The sequence below is a fragment of the Parasteatoda tepidariorum genome, chromosome 8 (assembly GCF_043381705.1).
Source record: "Parasteatoda tepidariorum isolate YZ-2023 chromosome 8, CAS_Ptep_4.0, whole genome shotgun sequence".
Lineage (NCBI taxonomy): Eukaryota > Metazoa > Arthropoda > Arachnida > Araneae > Theridiidae > Parasteatoda > Parasteatoda tepidariorum.
The window spans coordinates 2,568,123-2,593,013 of record NC_092211.1 but is presented as its reverse complement, the minus strand read 5'-3'; the positions used below and the strand labels follow the sequence as shown (position 1 = coordinate 2,593,013).

General features: G+C 28.6%; 2 protein-coding genes across 3 annotated transcripts in view; one reads left to right on the top strand and one right to left on the bottom strand.

The window, feature by feature from the left end:
• Positions 1 to 24,891, top strand: part of LOC107456494 (uncharacterized) — a 74,969-nt gene that overhangs the window by 2,878 nt on the left and 47,200 nt on the right. The gene's annotated exons all lie outside the window — the stretch shown is intronic.
• LOC107456490 (wings apart-like protein homolog) overlaps positions 7,804 to 24,891 on the bottom strand; it is a gene marked incomplete in the record, with an annotated part of 29,151 nt that continues 12,063 nt past the window's right edge. The window contains 9 exon segments of the mRNA XM_043053799.2: positions 7,804 to 10,734; positions 14,325 to 14,420; positions 15,472 to 15,560; positions 18,372 to 18,501; positions 18,585 to 18,704; positions 18,782 to 18,891; positions 20,741 to 20,886; positions 21,356 to 21,432; positions 23,095 to 23,210. Coding sequence (XP_042909733.1) covers positions 10,654 to 10,734; positions 14,325 to 14,420; positions 15,472 to 15,560; positions 18,372 to 18,501; positions 18,585 to 18,704; positions 18,782 to 18,891; positions 20,741 to 20,886; positions 21,356 to 21,432; positions 23,095 to 23,210 — 965 coding nt within the window.

Genomic DNA, 24,891 nt, shown 5'->3' with positions numbered 1-24,891 from the left:
CGCCGCATACATGCCTGCTATTACTACTTCCATAGATTATGAGTGCTAGATTTAATAAAAGCCTCTATCTCTCTCTCTCTTTTTTTTTTGTGGATTAGATTTAAATAAAACACTGCAGATAGAGTAAATCGTCTTAAAATATGTTTTCATGTTAGTTTTTTTTCTGTCTCTGTTTCAGCATTGAAAAAAAAGGCATTGTTTATAAAATAATTATTTGAACTACCTTTAAATATCATTATTCAGAGCACTTCATAGCTGCAATGCAATGGATCTAATTATCTAAAAATCTACATGTAATGGATATAATTATCCATAATTAGAGTTCCTATATCTTAAGAGAGTTATGACAAGCTATTTCAAAATTGTCTAAATTAGGTTTGCGTAAGAGCATTGATTCCGCAGAATCAATTAACACACTTGGCGAAATTTCTTTTAAATCTCTTGCTTTTTAATCATGTTAGCTGCATTTCGTATTTTTACCAGCCAAGGCAAGCGTGACAACGATAAAGCTCAGTAAATTATTGATTATCTAGTTCAACTTTTTAGTTATAAATGTAAGATTTTATTTTTTAATTCGTTTGCAAAATTTGCAACTAAAAATAACTTCTTTGCTAAACTAACAACTGTATATTCATCATGTAATAACAAAATAATTTTATAAAAGAGCCAAGTACAGTTATAGTTTTTAAAAGTTAATTCTTTTACTAAATATATGGATATTTAACTTTAATTTTTCATTTAACAGATACTTTGATTAATTAAAAATAATTTAAAACGGCAAGATATGCTGCAATATTAAACTCCACAAAATAAAGATACCAAGTTAATGCACTCTATGAAGTAAAATGAAGTCTATGTAGTAAAAAAAAAAAAATTCCAGTCATTTTTCAGTCTTGTAGCCAATTGGGTATAATATGAAAAAAACACAACTACTTCGATTTAGTAGGAACAACATATGACGCAATGCTAAACGAATGGAATTTAGTTGCTGTTTATTTAGTTATTGTTATTAGTAGTTGTTGTTATTTGTTTTAGTTGTTGTTGTTATTTGTTTTAGTTGTTGTTGTTTATTTAGTTGTATTTAGTTTCAATAACTTTTCTTTATAATGCAATAAAATCTGGCGAGCAGCTATTTAAACGATCGAACACTTCGTTTGTTTATTTGTGGCTTGAAGTTAGTCTCGCAGAAAATGCCGTTCATGGGTTAAATTTAGTAGGAACAACACAACCTGTGACGTAGGTTATATTATACCCAATTACAGTATAAGAACTTTATCTAAATATGTAAATAATGAAATATAACCTTATTTTACTCTTGAGAGTTAGGAAACTAAAGATCTTGCTTGCTACATAAAGAAAACCATAGCAAAAATACACATTCACTGGTATCAAAAATACTGTCCAATTGAGTGGAAGCAAAGCATGGTTAGATCATTTTAGTACGCATCCTAGATACATTACTTTAAAAAATATTTGCTTCGCGTTTCTCACACACATTATAAGCAATGCTGTTTTTTTCCCTCATAAATTCTATTATCAAAAACAACATTATATGCATAATTTTACGAACTAATTGGACAAGTAATGTTCTAAAAGCCACCATTAGGAAAAAGTTTTAAAATTTTTACAAAACTTTTAAGCAAACGATTTTCCAGCTGTCCAAATTACATCACTTTTGCAAGTTAGTAAAAAATGAAAACGATTTTGCACTATGGAAGAAAAAAAAAAAATGGCTAAAGCGTTTAGCCTCACTTACATTCAAACCGAGTAGTTTAAAACTACAATTTGTTCTTTTCGTACGATACTCGTATTTTAAATGGATCTCAATTTTTATACTGACGTTGCATATTGTCGAAGAAGAAGAATCTGCGCAATTTGCAAGAAATCCCCCATTTTCACAACGTTTGAAATGAATGGGGCAGAAAGAGGATTTAATGGCTTTGAGGTACGAGTGCTAGCAAGCCGACGGACGCAGAAGAATGACTGCGAAACCTGGCAACTCTCCCGCCTATTTGTATCAAATGAATGTACTTATTGTAACGACTATCATACATTACGGCAACTTTTAAAACTGCCATTTTTAGGGTACTCTCGTAAAACACCACCGTTCCAACAAGAGATTAATGGACGAAATTTTCGTCTCACATACACATTAAAAACAAAAGGAAGAAGGGGAAAAAAGATTAAAGAGAAAAACTTGCTTTCACTCTTTGCCGAGAAACACTGAAAGTGCTGTTTTTCACCCCAAAAAGCTAGAATCACCGAATTTTGCATGTCCTTTATACTCATAAGCTTAAGTATTTATGCTATTTTCTTCTTCTGCCAAAATAATCATAAATTTCATTTCCGCCATTTTTTCTTCTTCTTTTTTTTAAAGCACAGAAATATAACTCGCTGGTAATTTGATTTAAGAGGGGATTTAAACTTTTTTATGGTTAAAAACAATAGACTTAGTATCTTTTATTTTATTATTAAACAATAAAGGTATCAAGCGCTTTGAATATGAATTGACAGGATTTCGTTTCAATTATTTATTATATANGGGTACTGATCCAGGAGTTTCCTTGTCTTCTGGATTGGTTCAAAATTACAAGGCTACGGAGTTGAACGTAAGTAGTCGTAAACCCATGAAATTGGGTTGGCTGTTCAACGACGGTTATAAAATAAAATAAAACCACTGCACTGGCAAGCTTTCGCATAGCATTTCCATATTCTGCGACCTTCCATTACTATACCCACAGTGGTGACACTTTAACCTACATCCAGTTCTCCAACTGCTTGTCCACTATATCGTAAACACTCAAATGATTTCGTACTTAATTATTGTAATATATCCTTGATTTTCACAGAAATAAGTTCGAGATCCATCGGCGCTATAAACACCTAACAGCAAGAGTTTAAGAATGAATGAATGAGGAGCTTGTATACACTACCCCCCTATACAGATTACGGGCCTTGCTCTACCATGCCTTCTGAGCTTGATTTTAGTTATCGGTGGGCTGTCGGGACAACACCATAGAGTAGGCCTCTGCACGGGTTACCATAAATATCCTTTAGTAGTCCAAAAGTAATGACATATTTCGTATTTTCAACCACTGCGCAGCTTAGTACCCCGAACATAATGACATCTTTCTTATTTTTCATCAACTGCGCAGTTAACTTCGTCACATCGGACTACTAAATTGATCCGTGCTGAGGCCTTCCTTCTTCTAGGAGGTGCTGGTCGGGATCCCTACTTTGCATAAATCAGTTGCTCCTTAGCAACTGTCAAACAATTAAGTGTGTGTATATATATATACATATGAAAATTCTGATTGCATGTCTGTGACTTATTTTCCGAATTGGAAACAAAAAAATTTATAAAACGTAAAGTTTCTCGTCAGGATGTAATCCTCTATAGCGTATTTCGAACTTAAAAACAATTTTAAGATAAATGTTTATTAATTACCTGCTTAACAATCTCTATAAACAAATGGAAAATAAATGCTCATAATTTACGCATTGGATGATTTATAACGCTGCTCTAGTATAAAATATCGTATATAGGTATGCAAAGTCATTCTGAAATATTTTGAAAGTAATGATCTAAGGACTTGATAGGCCGCTTCTGCTTCTTTAATGTTGTTCTGATGTGTAGTTTCCAGTTTAATTGTATTGGTTAGGCTTAACCCTAAGCACTTCGTGTTAGTAACTTTTGTTATATCTTTTCCGAAGAGCCTGATTTCGCTATTATCTTCTAATTTCCTATTGTAATTTCTGTAAATGATTAAGAGATTTGATTTAGTCACGTTGATTTCGATCTCTCATTTACCACAAAATTTCTCTATGGCATTGACTTTTTCTTGGATCTTATTAATGGCCATGTAATGACTTGCTGAGTTCAATAGAGGAAACAGATCAGAAGTAATCTTAATCGTTAACAAGACTTACAGGAACCGGTTTTACAGCTTTTGTATTTTCCTTTATTATTTTTAAAAATTTCAATATTAATGTTAAGATTGGCAACATCTATATATATATAAATTTTTAAACTATATCTATATATATATACATTTTAGAGAAAAAAAAATTTCCAGAACACTGAAAGAATAGTCAATATGTAAAGCAAAAAAAAAACTGATTTTATGAAAAAAACACTAAAAATTCCAGGAGCTTTCAACTAAACTGGTATTTTGAAAAAATAACTTACATTATGTTAATAAATAAAAATGACACTTTCGATATGTCAAATTTCAATTCCTTAGTCGCATTTCTGCGAACAGCAGAATTACTCGCCATTCGCAAAGCTTTTGCGCTAGAATAGGTGACCAGTCATACTCAGTTTGTTATGTTGTATCAGTTACGAGAATTTAAAATAAATCTTTTTAGACACAAATTATTGTCTGTGACCAATTAAGAGAGCATTAAAACTAGGGAGAGGATTTATATAATGGTTAATTCATATAAGATTGCCAGAGATTTTGAAAATGGTCCGTAATGTCATGCTAATGCAAAATAAAAAGAATTATATNTCTTATGAATATATATATATATATACTGCATGACAATAGCTAAGGAACAGTTACATTTTCCGTAGTAACTAATAATGGTAATTGATTGAAGAAATGAAACTAAGTACATAATTAGTCGAGATAATGTGCTTTTATTATAATACAAAATAGTATAATTATTGCCATATCGAAATATAAGAAAATTAATTATAAAAAATATGCTCCTTAGACGATTTCCAAACAGTCACGAAAAATGAGGCATGTATGAGTATCTCAGTAAGATGTATAATTACCTCGGACATTAAGGCATGTTTTGCATCTGTTATTATGCTGTCCATTTAAGTATCAGGGTGTCCTAGGGTGATATTGTGCCACACCTCTCTCAAGGCGGTTATCAGCTCTTACATAATTCGGGAAGGGCATGTTTTTGTGAAACACGCCTGCCAGACAGGCTCCATAGGATTCAAATCTGGAGAGCACACAGGACATTGCATACGGACAATATTTTCACTTTCTAGTGCGTCCGATATTTCAGCGCTCTTGTGTGACCGAGCATTGTAGCTCCTAAACAGAAATTCTGAACCTTCCATATCCCTAAAAAGCTGAACATGATCCAGAATAATCTCTCTGCAGTATCGCTGGGATGTAGATGCAGCGCTACCTCGCTGAAAACGTAAAGCGGGGTTCTGCGATCGTACATTTGGTCTGCCCACACCGATCACTTTTATGAACATACTGTTGTACATAACGTGTTCCCCCTCTCTCTCCACAGTAACTGGCTGGTAACTTGTCACAGGAAAACGGGATTCGTCGTTGAACTGAACATCACTCTGAACCACTGTTGGTGATCCCAACCAATATGTCCCTTACACCAGCGTAATCTTTCGACGATTGCGTGATTGAAGCGAGATGCATCGAACAGGCTTCCATTCAATACTTTATTTAATCGCTGTGCGTTTTTTCTAGCAGAAACCTATATACCGGTGGTAGTTACAAGGTCTGCCACCATCCTACTGGGAGTAACATTTATGTTCCTTTTCGCCACAAGGGATACATATCGATCCTTTTGAGGTGTGGTCTTCTTACCCTACCACTGCACTGGCAAGCTTTCGCATAGCATTTCCATATTCTGCGACCTTCCATAACTATACTCACAGTGGTGACACTTTAACCTACATCCAGTTCTCCAACTGCTTGTCCACTATATCGTAAACACTCAAATGATTTCGTACTTAATTATTATAATACACCCTTGATTTTCACAGAAATAAGTTCGAGATCCAACGGCGCTATATTGGTTAAACACCTAACAGCAAGAGTTTAAGAATGAATGAATGAAGAGCTTGTCTACACTGCCCCCCCCCCCTATACAGATACGGGCCTTGCTCTGCCATGCCTTCTGAGCTTGATTTTAGTTATGGGTGGGCTGTCGGGACACCTCCTAGAATAGAGTAGGCCTCTGCACGGGTTACCATAAATATCCTTTAGTAGTCCAAAAGTAATGACATATTTCGTATTTTCAATCACTGCGCAGCTTAGTACCCCGAACATAATGACATCTTTCTTATTTTTCATTAACTGCGCAGTTAACTTCGTCACATCGGACTACTAAATTGATCCGTGCTGAGGCCTTCCTTCTTCTAGGAGGTGTTGGTCGGGATCCCTACTTTGCATAAATAAGTTGCTCCTTAGCAACTGTCAAACAATTAAGTGTGTGTATATATATATATATATATATACATATGAAAATTCTGAGTGCATGTCAGTGACTTATATTTTCCGAATTGGAAACAAAAAAATTTATAAAACGTAAAGTTTCTCGTCAGGATGTAATCCTCTATAGCGTATTTCGAACTTAAAAACAATTTTAAGATAAATGTTTATTAATTACCTGCTTAACAATCTCTATAAACAAATGGAAAATAAATGCTCATAATTTACGCATTGGATGATTTATAACGCTGCTCTAGTATAAAATATCGTATATAGGTATGCAAAGTCATTCTGAAATATTTTGAAAGTAATGATCTAAGGACTTGATAGGCCGCTTCTGCTTCTTTAATGTTGTTCTGATGTGTAGTTTCCAGTTTAATTGTATTGGTTAGGCTTAACCCTAAGCACTTCGTGTTAGTAACTTTTGTTATATCTTTTCCGAAGAGCCTGATTTCGCTATTATCTTCTAATTTCCTATTGTAATTTCTGTAAATGATTAAGAGATTTGATTTAGTCACGTTGATTTCGATCTCTCATTTACCACAAAATTTCTCTATGGCATTGACTTTTTCTTGGATCTTATTAATGGCCATGTAATGACTTGCTGAGTTCAATAGAGGAAACAGATCAGAAGTAATCTTAATCGTTAACAAGACTTACAGGAACCGGTTTTACAGCTTTTGTATTTTCCTTTATTATTTTTAAAAATTTCAATATTAATGTTAAGATTGGCAACATCTATATATATATAAATTTTTAAACTATATCTATATATATATACATTTTAGAGAAAAAAAAATTTCCAGAACACTGAAAGAATAGTCAATATGTAAAGCAAAAAAAAAACTGATTTTATGAAAAAAACACTAAAAATTCCAGGAGCTTTCAACTAAACTGGTATTTTGAAAAAATAACTTACATTAAGTTAATAAATAAAAATGACACTTTCGATAGGTCAAATTTCAATTCCTTAGTCGCATTTCTGCGAACAGCAGAATTACTCGCCGTTCGCAAAGCTTTTGCGCTAGAATAGGTGACCAGTCATACTAAATTTGTTATGCTGTATCAGTTACGAGAATTTAAAATAAATCTTTTTAGACACAAATTATTGTCTGTGACCAATTAAGAGAGCATTAAAACTAGGGAGGGGATTTATATAATGGTTAATTCATATAAGATTGCCAGGGATTTTGAAAATAGTCCGTAATGTCATGCTAATGCAAAATAAAAAGAATTATATTTCATATTTTAATAATTGATACAAAATTTCTAAGAATATTTAATTTCAGTAACTGAAAAATAAAATAAAATTAATATTTAAAATACATTATCCCAGCAATCATGCACATTCGAAATTTATTTTATGAATAATTCAAACTAAAAATTTTACAGTTGATTACAAAATTGAAAAAAATCCAATCTAATTAAGAACTAAACTAAAATCTAATTCTCTAAATAGGGGCCAAATAAAAAATATTTTATAACAATTGTTGAGCATTCAGAATAGTAGCTTTTCAAATTTTAACATATATTTGATTTTAAAACATTTTTTAATTGTATACACTTTTATAATCTCACAAAGGAAATCAATAAAAAGCAATCAATATTAATAAAGTGTTTATTAAATACATTAAAAATGTTTACAAATACACATAGGTCCAAAAGATTTTTCTAAGTTATTAATAAATAGGTATAAAATGAAATCACAATTTAGGTATTCTATATAAAATTTGTTTCTTCTTTTTTCTTTTTTTCATTACTTAAAATTGCTAACATTTAATCTTAACTGCCGCCAAGTTAGCAAATACAATTATCTTTCAAAAATTGTGAACAATATTCTCTAAAATTATGCCTTAACAATGTCTTAATACATTTGGAAAAACAAATAAGTCTTATGTCCTTTTTCCCTAAAGTTTGATTGTTTGACACGTAAATATTATGTTTTTGAATATTAAAACATACGTTATAAATATACATACCTATACACATTTATAAAATATAACCACAGGACACAGACAATGCGAAAATATACAAATGCGCTATAATGAAAAACCTAAAAACAAATATATTGGAAAATGCAGGTGGAAAAAAAAGAATTGTTATAGTGTTGCAAATGTGTATACATAAGATAAAAATGTACATGGCAGTAAATTTATAAAGCTGTTTTAAAATAAGCTAATACATGAATCATAATAAAAAATTATTTACATAACTTCAACTTACATATTTATTCTTTAGAAATGGGGTGAAGTTGGTAAACTTATCTTTATAAAATTACAAGAAACTGAGTTATATTTTTAAATTACGTATTAAAAACAAAGCTTTTATAGAACATCAGAAAATATGTATCAAGTGAATTAAGCTTAAAATTAGTCTCTAAAAATGAATTAAAATTTACTTGTAATTTTAAAAAGGCAAAAAATATAGTTACTAAAAATATTTGTTTAAAATAAACACATTCGTTTAAATATAGGCATATTGTTTTTAAAAAGAAATTATGATAAATTTTATGGGAAACATGTAATCACACTAAATCAACAGTAGCATTGCCATTTAATATCATTAACAAAATCATTGCATATATAATAGAAACTCAAACAAATAGTAAAACAAGCAAAATTTTATTCTCATTATAAATTAATGATTTCTAAAGTTAAAATGCTTTTTCAGTGGTTATTCTGAAAAATTTAGTTTATTATACGTACCCTATGCATTAATTTTCTTTCTTGCATGTTATTTAGCAAATGCTAAAAACTCAGTGTAACCTGATACTTCATTTTGCCATTTCTTATTATAATACAGTACAGTCTTAATTACCTGTGCTTATAAAATAATAATAATGTATTTTTACTTTGGCCAGAATAACTATTTTTAATTTATATTACACTATGTTTGATTATCCATATACTGATTATCAGCGCTTAATAAAAAATAAATAAAATTACTTTAATTTGCAACTACTAGCAGAATTACGCATCAGATTTATGTTATATTACAGTGTATTTCTGCTTAACCATGTTCAGATTATCTGTGGCTAGGTCCCAAAACTAATTAAGAAAACACATTATTTTGTTAAAGCTAGCAGAATATAACGTGCCACTATTATATTAAGTCGGAGTCCTGGCTCATTAGGACTCAATTATCTGTACTTAGTAAAAAAATCCATTTAAGAATTAATTTAATACGTTGGCACTAGTTAAGCAGAATTTTACATCAAAGACATTTATATTTTACTTTCAGTAAATAATACATACGTTTTCGAGCAAAAACAACCTATTGCCTGAAGTTAGGTACATTCTAATTGAAGAAGACAGGGACAATTGCTCTTTTTAAAATAATGGAACAGTAATTCTTTCTTTAGACATTGTAAGTAAAATGCTACCATGAAGTTCAAGCTAAATAGATTTTTGAAAAAAACTACAAATTAGTCAGAAGATTTAAAACTCTCAAATAAATTATCCAACAATTAAAAAGTAGAAAGATAAATAAGTCAGTAAAATTTAAAAAAAAAAAAAAAACTATTTTGTTAAGATTTATTTAAAATTATTTATCAATTGCAATTATTTATATTATATCCCAAAAGTAATTTATTTCAAGTGTAACTGATTCTATTGTAAAATACACAATTTTGTATTGTTTGTGTTCAAACTGAAAAAAGAAAGTGATAGTACATTGCATGTATATAAATTAATATATATTTATTTTGTTTAATGGCACATTTGCTTTTTTTTCTTCCCTATTTTAGATTGTTTTTCGTGACTTCGGTTTTGTTACATTACTAAAATATTATTTAAAATTGCATTCACTAAAATTGATACATAACATACTTTAAAAGAATTCCGACTAATTTTTACAATGATGTTTTATATTTAAGAAAAACTTTCTAAATATATAAATTACTATTCATTTCAATCATTTGATGATAATAAATCCTTTCATGATTAAATCAATAATACATATGAACAGTAAAAAAAAACCCCCCCAAAAAAAATAAACAATTTTTAAAAAAATTCAATTAAGTTTTAAATAAAAAAAGGTTTAAAATAAATACAAAGATAAAATATTACACATTACAAACGTTCATAACATAAAGTAACAACACTGATATTTTACATCACAGATTTTCAACTGCCAGATGGATTTTACACAAGTAGTCAAGACATGTTAATTCATTTCTAAATTGCAACAGATTCTTCGTCAAAATTTTCTTTCATTTCAAATGAATGAGATAAAATGTAAGTCGGTTAAATGTCACACATCACAAATGATAGACATACATTACAGAGATATTATACATCACAGATTATCAGTTAAATGCTTGAAGAACTTGACATTGTAATAATTCAAGTTAGTAACATGTCCTCTTTGCATAAAACTTATGAATGAAAAAGAAATATTTAAAAAAAACTAATAAAATATTTACAAATGAAGCAGAAAATACGAATGAGAGCTACGACGAGGACGGGTGGAGCTCACTTAACTTGGTTATTGAGGTTCTTAAGAGTAGAATTCCAGTTGCAGGCATACCTCCCTAATGAAACACAAAGATATCAGGAAAATTAGAAAAATGGGTTTATATTGTCAAAGCACAATACATACCTCGTGGCAGAATTTTTTCGAGCTATCTGCGACAAAACTCACTAGCACTAATATCTTTTTGCGGATAGTATTTTTAAACAAGTAAAATATTAACGATAGTATTTTATTTTGAGAAGAAAAATATTAACTCCTGATGCTAAAATAAAGAAGAATATGAGGATTTGGTACACCTTAGGGAAAATGTCTCAAGCAGCACTTTTGATGTTTATCCATCGGTTGATAAAATAATGTTGAAACTTGTATTGCAAATTGATATCAATGAAGATTACAAACAAGAACAGAAACAAGTACTAACACCTTTCTGTATTCCCACAAACTCAGAGATAATGAACAGCGATCTGTTGCAAATGTCATAAATTGTTTGCACTGAAAGGAAAAAATCCTTTCGCACCAGACTTTTAAAATTTTAAATAAATATTAGCGTTTATTTTGCATTGCTAATGCTTCCGCCTTAAGAACATAATTTTTTATACTTATAGTAAATTTATTTTCGAGTCCATTCTTTTCTACTTTCCATACATTTTCAAGTCAATATTTGATCTCCTACATTGACCAACATTCGTTGTTTTTCCATATCTATTGTTTGCAATGATTGATCCTATGAGAAACGATCGATTGCAGTTCTACTGAATAAATAATTTTGGTAATGATTTTGTTTGTTTTGGTTTCTAACTTTTTATTTGAATTGTTTTTAAGATAATAGTGTCAGCCTGACTGACTAAGAGTTGCAAGTAAATTTGAATATATGAAAAAATGTAGTGTAGTTTCACTTTTTAAATTCTGTAATTTTATTTATAATTAAATTTATTTTAATTTATTTAAAATAAATTTTGAAAAACAATACGAGAGTTCTGTGACATTCAGCCAGTGGAAAGCACTCTAAACTATACGACAAAATTAGAATGTGTTGCCACTGATCAGTTATTACATTTTTAACAGGGACCACTTTTTAAACACATGAGGCAACTTTTTAATACATTGAAAACACTTTTGATAATAATAGTGTAAAAGATCTCTAAAAGCATGGTGAATGAATTCATTTTTAAAATGAAGAAAAAATTTATAAAAAGAGCATAACATAAATTTTCAAATATAGTTCCATATTTATTTAAAAAAATAATAATAAAATGCTCATAGGGTGCATTTCTGACAAAAAATGAAGTAATCAGGTGGCAGACAATTGCCATTTCTTACATTTAGTCGCCATGTGGCTAGCGACAACTATCAATTTTGTCCTATACCATGAACTGCTTCAACTGTGGAAAGTAAACCATCATTCAACTGCTGATTTTTTTAAAAAATCCAGTTCATATTTTCAATGTAACATTGCAGATTTTTATCAGGGTGGCCACTCAAATCAGGTTTCAAATTTCCCTGATTTTCCCAGGTTTTCCAGTAACAATCTTAAAATGTCCAGGTCAGCGTATTTTATTTTCTCATTAAGTGCAGATGAATACAAGAAAAGTGTCAATATTATAAAGTATTCTATTTAAAATGTTATTTTTTGTATGTATCATCTTGAATAGATGTGGGGAAAATAATATATTTAGCTTGTGAAATATATTACTTTTAATGAAAATTTTTTTTTTTAAAGTGCTAGTTTTGTAGTTTTTGCACAAAATGTACCAAATAGCAAATACAGTGACCCAATTTTTTTTTTAATTGCCTTCTTTTTCCTGTTGGAATGGATGGATCAATGTTTTATACAATTTTCCATCTTGTAAAAGCTAGTAGAAAAATAACTACTAATTTTAATTATGTAAGATATATTAACAACAATGTAAATAAAACTCATATTCAAGCAATATTTCTTTAAATTTACTAATTTTCTAGTAATTCTGCTAACTTCTATTTTGACAGGGTAATAATGGAAAGAATTTTAATACAAGCAAAGTATTACTAAGTTGATGATATTTCAACTGTTTGACGATAAATTTCAGTTTAAATAAAGTGAATATAATGGATGGTAAAATAATTCAAATTAAGAAAAATTCCAGCCTTTCTTTAAATTTCCCTGATTTTTTCAGGTTTTTATCCAAATTTCACTGACTTTTCCAGGTTTTATCCAGTATAAAAAAATTCCCTGATAATTCCAGGTTTTAAAGGTTTTCCAGGTGGGTGGCCACCCTGTTTATTTAGCAGTTTATCAGCATATATGGCAACGTTACTTTCAAAAAGTAACGAGTAAAAGTACAAGTATTTTTAAAAAAAGTAACGAGTAAAAAGTAAAAAGTTCTTATTTTAAAAAGTAACGAGTAAAAAGTACAAGTATTAAACAAAAAAAGCAGCGATTTAAAAGTACATTTCTAGGAAATCGAAAATTCAAAGTAACCGAAACTTTTATTGAATAATATTCTTATGTTCTTTAATGTTTTTGCAAAATTTTTGTTATTTATTTAATTATTTTTAATTTTGAAAGTTATGGACATCAATTTATTATTAAATTCGGAAGAATATTATAGTATAATTTTATAATATAATCGTATAATATAATTCTAAAATCAAATATAATTTTCATATTAAACTTTTAATGGATTTGCACGAAAAAGAAATTTTATCTATCAATTTTAATTTTTAGTTTATTATTTAAATTACCATTGATTTAAAATTGTTTTACTCTTTAGAAACGCTTTTTTAAAAAACACAAACATAAATAAAGCAAACACGGGGTTTCAGATAGCTTTGTGATCTTTGAGCTAGCAAAAAATAATTGAATGTGCAGTATAAGTTGAAACAGAAGGTATTTAAACACGAAGTTAGCTGTGAATGCATGTATATTGCACATTAATTTTATTAATTGAAAAAAAAACGTAAGCATTTTTTTTCAATTTAATATTTTTTTTTTAGAAAGCTTACCGAGTTTTAGAAAAAAAGTAACGATTTCGTTCGATATTTCCGTTACAAATACTTGTACTTTTTCCCTAAGAAAGTAACGAAAGTACAAGTAAAAGTACTAAATTTAAAAAGTAACGAAGTACAAGTAAAAGTACGTACTTTTTACTTGTACCGGCGGTACAAGTAACGAAAGTAAAAGTACTGCCATGTATGTTTATCAGTCTGCACTTCACATGCTAAATTCCGTTATTCTGCTCCATTTGTTGTACCAGTCATAAGCAAGAGGATTACAATATACTAAATAATTCTGTGAGGACAAACTAACTATGGCTTAGATTCATTTCATCATTTTTAAAAATTCACAATTCATTCCCACTTGATCAAGTTAGACATATCTGCTTAAATTATACCAAACATATTCTTTAATTTCTCTATGCATATTTCATAAATATATCATTGAATACTTCTTTTATGAAAGTAGCAAAATGTTATTAAGTTTTGAAAAATTTATTATGGCCCTAATATTGGTAAACTTTTTTGAAGAAAAAAAAAAGCTGTTTGCTGGTTGTCTGAATACAGCTGTAAATAAAAGCAAATTAAAAAAAATTAAAAATTTAAAAAATTTAACACAAAATGCTAGAAAGCAACTTTTAGCAATGTAGATAGAGAACTCATAAGAACACTTACTGTTATCAATGTAAACTGTAAAAACTTTTTAGATACAGCTACAACATCAGCACATTTTTCTGATGATAGCCTTTCTTGGACAAATTCTGAGAAACTCTAGAACAACAAAAAGTTCATTTAGCATAACAGTTTTACAAACATATAACAAAAATTGTGACATATAATTCAAATAACTCAGGACTGAAATTAATAATGGTTCGTTCTTTGCAACAAATATATCACTGGTGATCAGGGTTGGCAAGTTTTTGACACATGACGGTTTTTACCGGTTTATACCGTCATGTCAAAAACCCCTCTGTCAAAAACGTCAGAAACTGTCAAAAACCCATAGTTTTGATAAAACTGTATTTTAATTTGAGTTTAACTGCTTATGATTTAAAATTAATTCATTTTTGGGCAATAAAATTAGAAAAAAAGTTGTTAAAAGATATTTAAGAACAGATTTTTGCATTTTCCCAACATGATTATATCAAATCATACTATTTGAAGTAAAATATTAGGATACTAAACAAAATTTTCAACATTTCCAAGCATCATTTTGTTTGGCATATTACATTACTGAAGAATGTCAAGTCATTCTTGACTTAGAGTTTGTTAGTAGTTACAAGTTTTGAAAGTTTTGTTTAGCTTATTTCTAATATTTAAGAAATGCCAAATTTTAAATTCTTCTTTTTAGTTCTTGAATTTATTAATAGTTCCAAGCTTTTTTGTTTGTTTGTTTATTTCTAACAATTAAGAAGTGCAAAATTTTGAATCCTTTGCAAATCAAGCTATAATGATAAAAGTAAGTATCACTATTTTCAATAAGTATATTACAATATTTCTGTATGAATGTATATCCTTCTATAAGAATACATGTATATAGTTGCAAAATCAATAGCAATCATTTACAACATTCATTTATAAAGGCAATTATGTGAAAATAATATATTGTCCGCTATATGCCATAAATTAAAGAAAACAGTAGGTTTTTGACGGTTTTTACCGGTAAAAACACGGTTTTTACCACTGTCATGTCAAAAACCAGTTTTTGACGGCAAAAACCCAACCCTGCTGGAGATCCCTCACAACTTCATTAAAATATGATATAAAAATGAAAACTTAAATTACAGCTCTCTTAATGTAAATAAGCTTCCTCTTTTCTTACCTTTTTTGTATCAATAAAATACATCAAAAGGATTCCAGTAAAAGAAACAATCATGCTCAACTCCATATCTTCGTCAGCAGCTTGTAGAACTGAAAGAATATATTATTAATATAATTGATAATATTAAACTTAAAAACAGATTCTTTACTTTAAAATAACACAATTGATTTGAAGAAAACACATAAAATCCATTTGCGTTAAAATCAAAACCCATAAAATCCATTTACAAATATATTTTTCTACGTTTTTTCCAGTTTTGTTGGTAGCTTTGTGTTTTGGTTTCAAAGTATTTTTGTTTTGTTCACTCACATCTAACAAGTATTTAAAATGAGCACCTATTTTTCGGCACTCGAAACAGGATGAACTATAAATTCCCATAGTTCATCCCAGGGAACCCTATAAATATAATGTTCACACATGCCTTGAAAATTTTAAAAAACGGTAACAGAAATAAAACATTTGTCAATATTTGAATTTCTGTGTAACCACCGCTAAAAACTGTTTTCCAAAGAAATTATATAAGCATGAAGACTTCACCCTCTAAACCACTTAACAATAAAGTGGTTTATTAAAATACGAAAAGCATTAACCTAAATTATTTACCATTACTACAAAAACTTTTCAAAGACCGCGGGAACCCTGCATTTAATACAACTGAAGCTTTTAATGAGGTAAATGAATGAATAGTTTAACAGCATAAGGATTGAAATTGGCTATATTGCCCTAAACACACATGGCATGAAATACTTAAGGAAGGAAGTGAAATAGTTTTAATCACTGAATCTGATAAAAACACAAGGTAAAAACAAAACAAAAAAAGGATAGCTAATATAAAGATAGTGTAACAGCATAAGGATTGAAATTGGCTATATCGCCGTAAACACACATGGCATTAAATACTTAAGGAAAGGACATGAAATAGTTTTAATCGCTGAATCTGATTAAAACGCAAGGTAAAAACAAAACAAAAAAGGATAGTTAATATAAAGAAGATCTGAACCAGAGAAAAAGAAAGCAAACCCCCTGAAATATACTTTCCATTCCTGATACAAAAAAAAAATAAAAAAATTACTGTGACATAAAGTATTACAACTTTTAAAAGGATGAAGAGTTTTGGGCATAAACAATTTGCTGTCTGAATGCATAGCACCTGAGTATAAGCTAGCCACAGCACATTTTTTAACAGCTACAACTAACAACTACAAAACTCCCGAATCGGTCACCAAAATGTTAACATTAAAAAAATTTAAAAAATCAAACAAATCTTTATGTGAAATATACTTTATAATGCAAATATTAGAACAACATAACTAAAGAAATTTCAGGATTATCTTTTCTCACACATCCCATAAAAGCATCATCATATGATTTTCCACTTCATCAAAGATTTTTGTTTTTCTAATCAATATTAGATTTTTTCAGACTGCAGTCAAAATGCTTAAAACTTACTTATATACCATTAAAAAAAAATTCATAAAATTCTACAATCATCGAAGTGGCGTTAATGAAAACTGAAAAAAATGCTATTCTTATTTGAGAAAATTCAAACAGTTGTAATAACCATCTATGATTAAGCTTTAAAACTTGAAAAAATATATACAATACATAATCAGTCGTAACATTTACTTTTAAATTAAAAATCCTTGAAGTATGTCCAATCTATGCTTATTTTAAAATTTCAAAATCAACTACTACACTATTTTTGGTGTTTATATTCCCTTAAAGTAGGGGTGCACAACCTTTTTCAGTGAAGGGCCACATGCACAGCAGATTGACCAATGAAGGGCCGCATGCCAAAGTGTTTAGACCGACATATTGAAAGCAATTGTTGGTGGTGATTGTTATATAAACATCATTGTTTATATAACACTAAATTCTTTTTGTCGGTTAACCTTGTAATCTCTTTGCAGAAAATACAATACTTTAAAACGTTTAAAATTAGAAAATGCAAAACTGATTACTTAAGAAGGAAAACAGAATTCGAAAATCAGAATCAATTTATCGGAAAANGTCGTAACATTTATTTTTAAATTAAAAATCCTTGAAGTATGTCCAATTTATGCTTATTTTAAAATTTCAAAATCAACTACTGCACTATTTTTGGTGTTTATATTCCCTTAAAGAGAAAACTTCAGTTGTTTTATAACTAAGTAAATATTTTCAATAATTAAAAAACATATACTCTGTTTATAATATTGTAGTAGAACTTGACAGTACTCAAATCTATTTATTCACACCGTCATGCAGCAAAAATCCAGAATTTATAGGGATATCTGGTGTATAGAATTGGCATGTTAAAATGCTATGTTTTAAAAAAAGTTCTATACTAAAAAACAGACCAATGCTCAATAACAAAATAACACAACCAAAAAGATTCCATTCAAGTTTACATACTTCAAAAAAGATATACAGTCAGGTATGTATGATATACACAAACATACACACAGAGAATTTGTCATTTGTTCACAGAGAATTTGTCATTATCATAGAAAATTTTATAGAATTATTCATTATATTCTTTTTTTTTTAAATGTTCAAAACTCAATTTGACTTTCAGGCACACAAAAATTTAATGGGCAACGGTAATTTTTATAAAAATATTAATTAAATCTTTGCATTGAAATGCTTCTGAGTGACTTAGATTTTAGATATACAAAGAAAGCCAAGTATTAAAACAAATCAACAACTAGGTTTTATGTCATCAAAAAGCCTTATACTTTAGATTTTAAAAAAAAAGTAAAACACTTAGGAAATCAGTGATTTTTGAACAAATTTTGTCAAAATTATGTGATGGCGAAAGAGTTGATAGTAGTTCTTAAAATTAATAAATTGCTCCAAGAAAGTTTTTTTTTATTTATCTAAGTCTGGGTATAGTATTTAAAAAATAAATAAATAATTACCAAGATTTAAGTAATCCACTTCTTGTTGTTCAGTAGGGGCTTCTTGATCTTCTACTTCAGAATTAGATTCAGGATTTTCCACAGTTCTTAATTTGACCCTACTAATTTTCTCTAAACTAGTATCAAGAATCTGAAACATTTAAAAAAATATATACACTCACTTTATTAACACATATTTTAATATTTAAATAAAGCTTAGATAAAAGATGTTACCTTTAAAAGAGCTTCAATTGCCAAAATCTCTTCAGAACTATTAATTTCAAATTTTTTGAGGCATAAAAGAACAAATGTCTTCTTACATTTCAAAGCAAAATTTATCATTAGTTCAAGGGCCTGTGAAAACATTAAGAATAAATTACACAATAGACATTAGTATAAAAAACAAACTGAAAAACAATGCCAGAACTTACCAAGACAAGGACATCAAAATGTTTATCTTCCGCTTGAAAATAAGTCTTCAATATAACTAACATAATTTTCTCCATTGACCCTTTTACATTGGTGAAGGAATCATACTGATCTAAAAAATAACTGATAACAATTAACAAACAGAGGACATAGGATAATCATTTATCCAGTAGTGAATGTACAGGGTATCTGCTACATTTTAGATATTCAAATTCATGACTTTCCATGACTAATTCGAAGAATTTTTCAGGACTTAACGAAGTTACTATTTTCTCCGATAAAAACACAACAATAAATTTAAAAAAGCATTATAATAATATTAATTGAAGTCAGGTATAACCAAAACTGTTATACTCTGCATCTACATATTTATAGATTTTAAATTTAAATAACAGAGTAAAGAAAGAGTTGAAGCAATAAAATAGCTGAAAAAAATACAAGAGCAAATAATTTTTTTTCTTTTTTTCTGCAGAATTATATTCTAAAGATACTTTTCTTGTGTATCGGAGAGGAAAGAAATACTCCTGATTTTTCTGTTCTCATTTCAGAAAAAAAATATTCACCAGTGACTGGCTTGCTTCAGCTAGAATTTTAAATTGATAAAGTAACTAAAATAAATATTTAATAAAAATTCTGAAATCACAGAAGTTTAAAAGATAATTCGCTCTAGAAATTATGTTTTTTCTTTCCTTTTTTTAAAGAACACCATAATTTTTAAAGAACATTTTAAAAAACATTTTATATTTTAATAAAATATGACTGAGAGTGGGGATTTTGTTACAAATTCAGATATTCGGTACACCATGAAATTGGGAGGGAGGTAAATTCCATTTTAAAAATTAGACTTTTTGGCGACCTTAATCCATGACTTTCCATGATTTTTCAAGACTTTCCAGGTGCACAGATAGGAAGATGGCAATACAAGTCGACATGATTCGAGCACTCAAAAATTTACTCCCATTCTTAAGATTTACCAGATATGAATTAGGTAAAAATAAGCAATTTGAAACAGAAAAGGCTAAGTTTCCAATTAAATAATAAAAAATAAAGGCGGAAAAACCAATTTAGAAAAACCTCGGCGTGAACTAGAAAATAAAAAATAAATAAAGAATTTTCACCTATATTTTCTATTATTTTGCTAGCAACTTCATGTTTTTTACATCAAATCACTTTTGTTTTCTTCATTCACGTCTGACCGTTCTTAAGAATAGGTGCTTTTTTTTTAATACTTGAAACATGTCAACTTGTATTACCATCTCTACATTTTTTGAAAGTTCTTATATCATAAAATATGAATGGTAATACATAATTTGTTTAAAAAAATATTCAAAACCTATGTCAAATAAAAAAAACATTTAAACAATTTCATAATTTTTAAAAACATCCGTGCATTTGTGTTATTTTGAAAAAGAATTGGCACTAAAAAGAGGCAAGATCAATTTAAAAAATTGTAAGTACAAAACAGCGCTGTTTACACGAAGGCTAATTAAATCAATTGTCTTCTAATTTACAGGTCTAATTTAATTGTCTAAGTCAAACATATTTACCTACTTTAGATTATTTTGAAAACGTACATGCCTTAAAGAACTCTAAAACCTTTTGAAACCAAACTTTGAAACATTTAGGTTAGATTTTGTTTTGATACATGATATCCATGCAATCAAATTTCCAAAAAAAAAAAAAAAAAATTGAATTGTAGGGGGCTGAAAAAAGGACAAAATTCGTTTAAAAAAATAACCATTTTACAAAAGCGCACAGAGAGAGAGAAAAGAAGAGAGAGACTTTACATACTCGCACATTTTATATTCATGTTTTGTTTTTATAATTATCTATTTTTGTGTTTCGGCAAGTACATAGGACAAACAGGTGGGACATGGTGCCTGTCTACAAGTAAATGTATTTTATATTAAAAAATGTTAATGTTAAGATAATGTTAAAAAAAAATATATATATATACTTGCCTGGATCAAAAGACAAAATTGAGAATACTTTCAGAATAGACACAAGTGTTGAAAGATGGAAAGCATGTACAGCATTTTTAACTTTAAATGGTGCTCTATTAGAAACATGCTGAGGGAATAAAGATATCATGCTCCATTCTAACAACCTGCAGAAAATAGATTATTTAGTCCATAAATAAAAGAGACAAAGAATAGCCACACAAGGTGGCCCCAAACACTCAGAAAAAAATTCCGACTTTTTCCTGATTTTGTAACCTGCGGCATAAATTTTAATTTTTAAGAAATGCCTTATTCTTAAACATAAAATACATAGCAAATCACTAGCATGCGTCATTAGGGTTGAAAATTTAAAAAAATAATTTTTTAACAAAAACGTTAGAAGACAAATTTTTTTGGAAAAGATATTGTACTTTTAGGTACCTCACACATAAATTAATTAATTTTCTCGGAACTGTAGTTTAACAACCTTTCATTTCCCTAATTTACTTCCATGTTGATAAAATTCCTGGACTTTTCTCTATTTTCCCTAACTTCCTTGATCTATGGCCACCCTGTAAACATTTAAAGTAAAGTTTAGTTTTGAATATGCTGAAAGAATTTACTTAAAAATATTACTTAGTAAGGCATCGTAGCAGTGAAAAATCTTCATGATCTAAGGTTTTACAAGGAGAACTTGGATCAACAGACAAAATCTGCAATTTAAAATAGAATAATAATGAACAGTGCACAAAATGAAAAAGTGAACACCCTGCATAACTTTTGGTTTAATGATCAGATTTTCACATACTAAGAATCAAACTAGTGGTTTAACCTTGAACATGTTAATTAATTCAGACTTTACTTTAAGAAATCAGACATGAAATTACATTTTCTTAGAATAAACAATTCCTTTTCGCAGATTCGGATTCCTCAGACATGAAAATACATTTTCTTAGAATAAACAATTCTTTTTCGGCAGATTCGGATTCTTGACCTTAAAAATACGGGGGTAACCGCAATCTGGAAAGTATGGCCCCAATAACTAGTTTAAGAGAGGAGTCAAAAGATTGGAACCCTTAATGTTCATTTACTTTTTGGCAGGCAGGCTTAGATAAAATGAAAAACTTTTTGGAAACACTAACTCTTTATGAAAAAACTTTCTGCATTTTCTTAATTTTGTGCAAAAAAATTTTCAATTCGCCCAAAAAGTTCTCAAACTATGTCAAATTACATAGAAAATAAGTTAAGGGGCATTAAATTTTCGACAACTGTCCAGACCAGACTATTGGCAGCATATTTTCCAGATTGTGACCGATTCCTCCTAAATTTTGAGGGTCATGGATCCAAAATCATCAACAACAAAAAAAATCATGTTCATTTAAAGTAAATATGTTTTTAAATCAGATTTTTTAACTTAAAATATCATCTGCACTAATTAAATAGCCTTTTTAAGGTGAGACTCTCAAATCATTAAATCCTAATACATGAAAATCTGATCACTGCATCAAAAGTTATTCAAAGTTGTTTTATTTTGAGTACTGTACAATAAATATCCAAGGTATAAAAAATAAACTAATTATAAGGAATATATATGCTATAAGTATGTTAATATAGATACAAATATTTTTAAGGATTTAATGGAAAATTATTTTATTTGTTAAACACATGACTCTGGATAAGAATGAATATAATTTCTATCAAGTACTCCAGTAATAGGATCTGATAAATCAAATTAAACTGATTTCAAGGTAAAATAAAACTATCTAAATATTATTTATATTGATATAACTTAATCTCTGATAACTGAGTAACTAAACATACTTTTAACCTTGTTCTTTGACACTTTTAAATAAAGACACTATGACACTTTTAAATAATATACTATGTATATCTACATGATATACACTACATATATCAATTTGAAACAAAATCATTTTTGTCTATCTATTACTCATCCTGTTTACATCCAATCTTATAAGTAGAGCTCGAAATTAACTATACTCCTTAGGGCCCTACATTAGGAGACTACATTCATTCTGTTTATTTCCAACCCTTTCTTTAAACATAAGTTTTATTAGAATTTTTGAGTGGCTCTTTAAAATGATTTAACTAGTTCTCATTAAAAGCTTATTTTAATATTAAAAGTCTCATTTAACTGAAACATTGTTTTTAAAAACAGGCTAATTTTTTGAAAATTAGAACAATTATTTATTTTTTTACTTTTCATTAAAAACTTTAAAAGAAGATAATTTTAAAGAGAAATTATGTTACAATAGGCTTTTAAATAGAAGTTACACATAAGAGAAAAATAAAAACTACATTTTTGTAAAAAGAAATATAAACTTCTCGATTAAACTAATTATTTATCAACTCACTTGTTCTAAAACTTGCAAGCACTGATTAACAGTATAAGAAGCTATGGTTATACTTTCATCTTCGTCTTCCATATTTATAAGGTTCTCTGAAATTATATCCTGAGTAGATTTTCCAACTAAAATAAAAACAATTGTTCAATATGAATAAAATTAATAAATTAACATTTAAAAAATATGCTTAAAAGCTATGAGCACAACAAAAACGTTGTGATTAAATTTGAATACACTAATTATAAAATACCAGTTAAACAATTATAAAATTGACATAAAATGAAGAAATATTTTTAGCAAATTAAAAACATTTTAAAAACAGACATAAAACTATTTTAAAAGATTTTATTTCAAAATCCTTATGCAGAAATAATGTTATAAAGAAAAACTTAATATGATTTAAAAACTTAAAATGATAAAATGACTGAATTATTTCAGGATAAAGTATTAAATTTGTTCATTTCACTAGATAAAATCATTATGTATAAACCAAAATAAAGAAACTGAAGAGTAGTATATTCAAAAAAATACTTAATGTATTTAACAAAACCCTATATTTTGAACATAATTTCAGATATTGAGTTTTTTTTTTTAAATGTTAAATGGTCAATGGATTTATTTATTTTTTAAATGTTAATGGATCTCTGCTTTCCAAACAAAAATTCAAAAACACCACACAATTAGCTTAAAAAAATAAAAACTATGAAATTAAAACCAGAAAAATTTGATTTATCGATTTTTGCCAATATTTCTAACAAAAACATGTTTAAAATTAGTGTAAAAGAATTTATTCATAAATGTATAGACAGAGTTACCACTCAAATCTGGAAAAAAATTCCCTGTGTTTTCCCTGTACATATTATACACAATATTTTAAGAGGAAACAACAATTACTGCGCTCTTGGGTGAGCTATATTGAGCTAACTATATTTATTAGTTTCAATATGGTGGGAAATAAGCTGAATAAACTTAAATAATGTTATATAGTAAATGAAACAGTTTAGTATGGCTGAAATATCACGGTTAAATATCCCATAGATTGTGCTTTGAGTGGTCACCATTTTTTAAGAAACAAAATTCACTGTATTTTCCAAGTTTGTAAAGAAAAAATCAAAATTCCATGTATTTTCCAGGTTTTCCCTGTAGCGTGGCAACCTTGATAGAATAATTTCTGTACAGAAAAAAATAATTTATTCACGGAGAAAGCTAAAAACATACAAATGTTTTTTTTTTTATTCAAAAAGATTATGCACACAATTTGCTTCATATATTTTCATTGATATTACACTAACAAATACAGTGTTTTCACTACAGAGCGAGAACGCGAGAATCTCGCATATTTTTTTCTTTTCTCGCATTAAAAAAAATTATTACAGCGAGAAATTCGCGCATTCTATAAACCAATTTCAAAATTCGAGAATTTCCGTTTCACTTTTCTTCCTGGATCTTTTTTTATTTTCAACATCTGCCCCATTATCTAGCTTCCCTATTTACCAGTATTGTTCAGAACCTTTAAGAACAACAGAACACCATCCCTCGGAACCTCTTTCAGAACGCATTTCTCTGCAACCACGTGTTTACTGTAGGTAAGGTTTCTTCATGTAAGACGTTCAAATTTCTTGCGCATTAATAAAAGATGGACAAATGCCTTGTAAAGGCAATATATTCTACTCCGAAACGGACAAATGAAAATGAAACAAATGTGGGTAGAAACGATCAAAACGAAACAAATACGCATTTGAGCAACCTAATGAGAATAGCTGATGAAAAAGTAGATGTAGAACATTTTCCATATGATGATGCAGC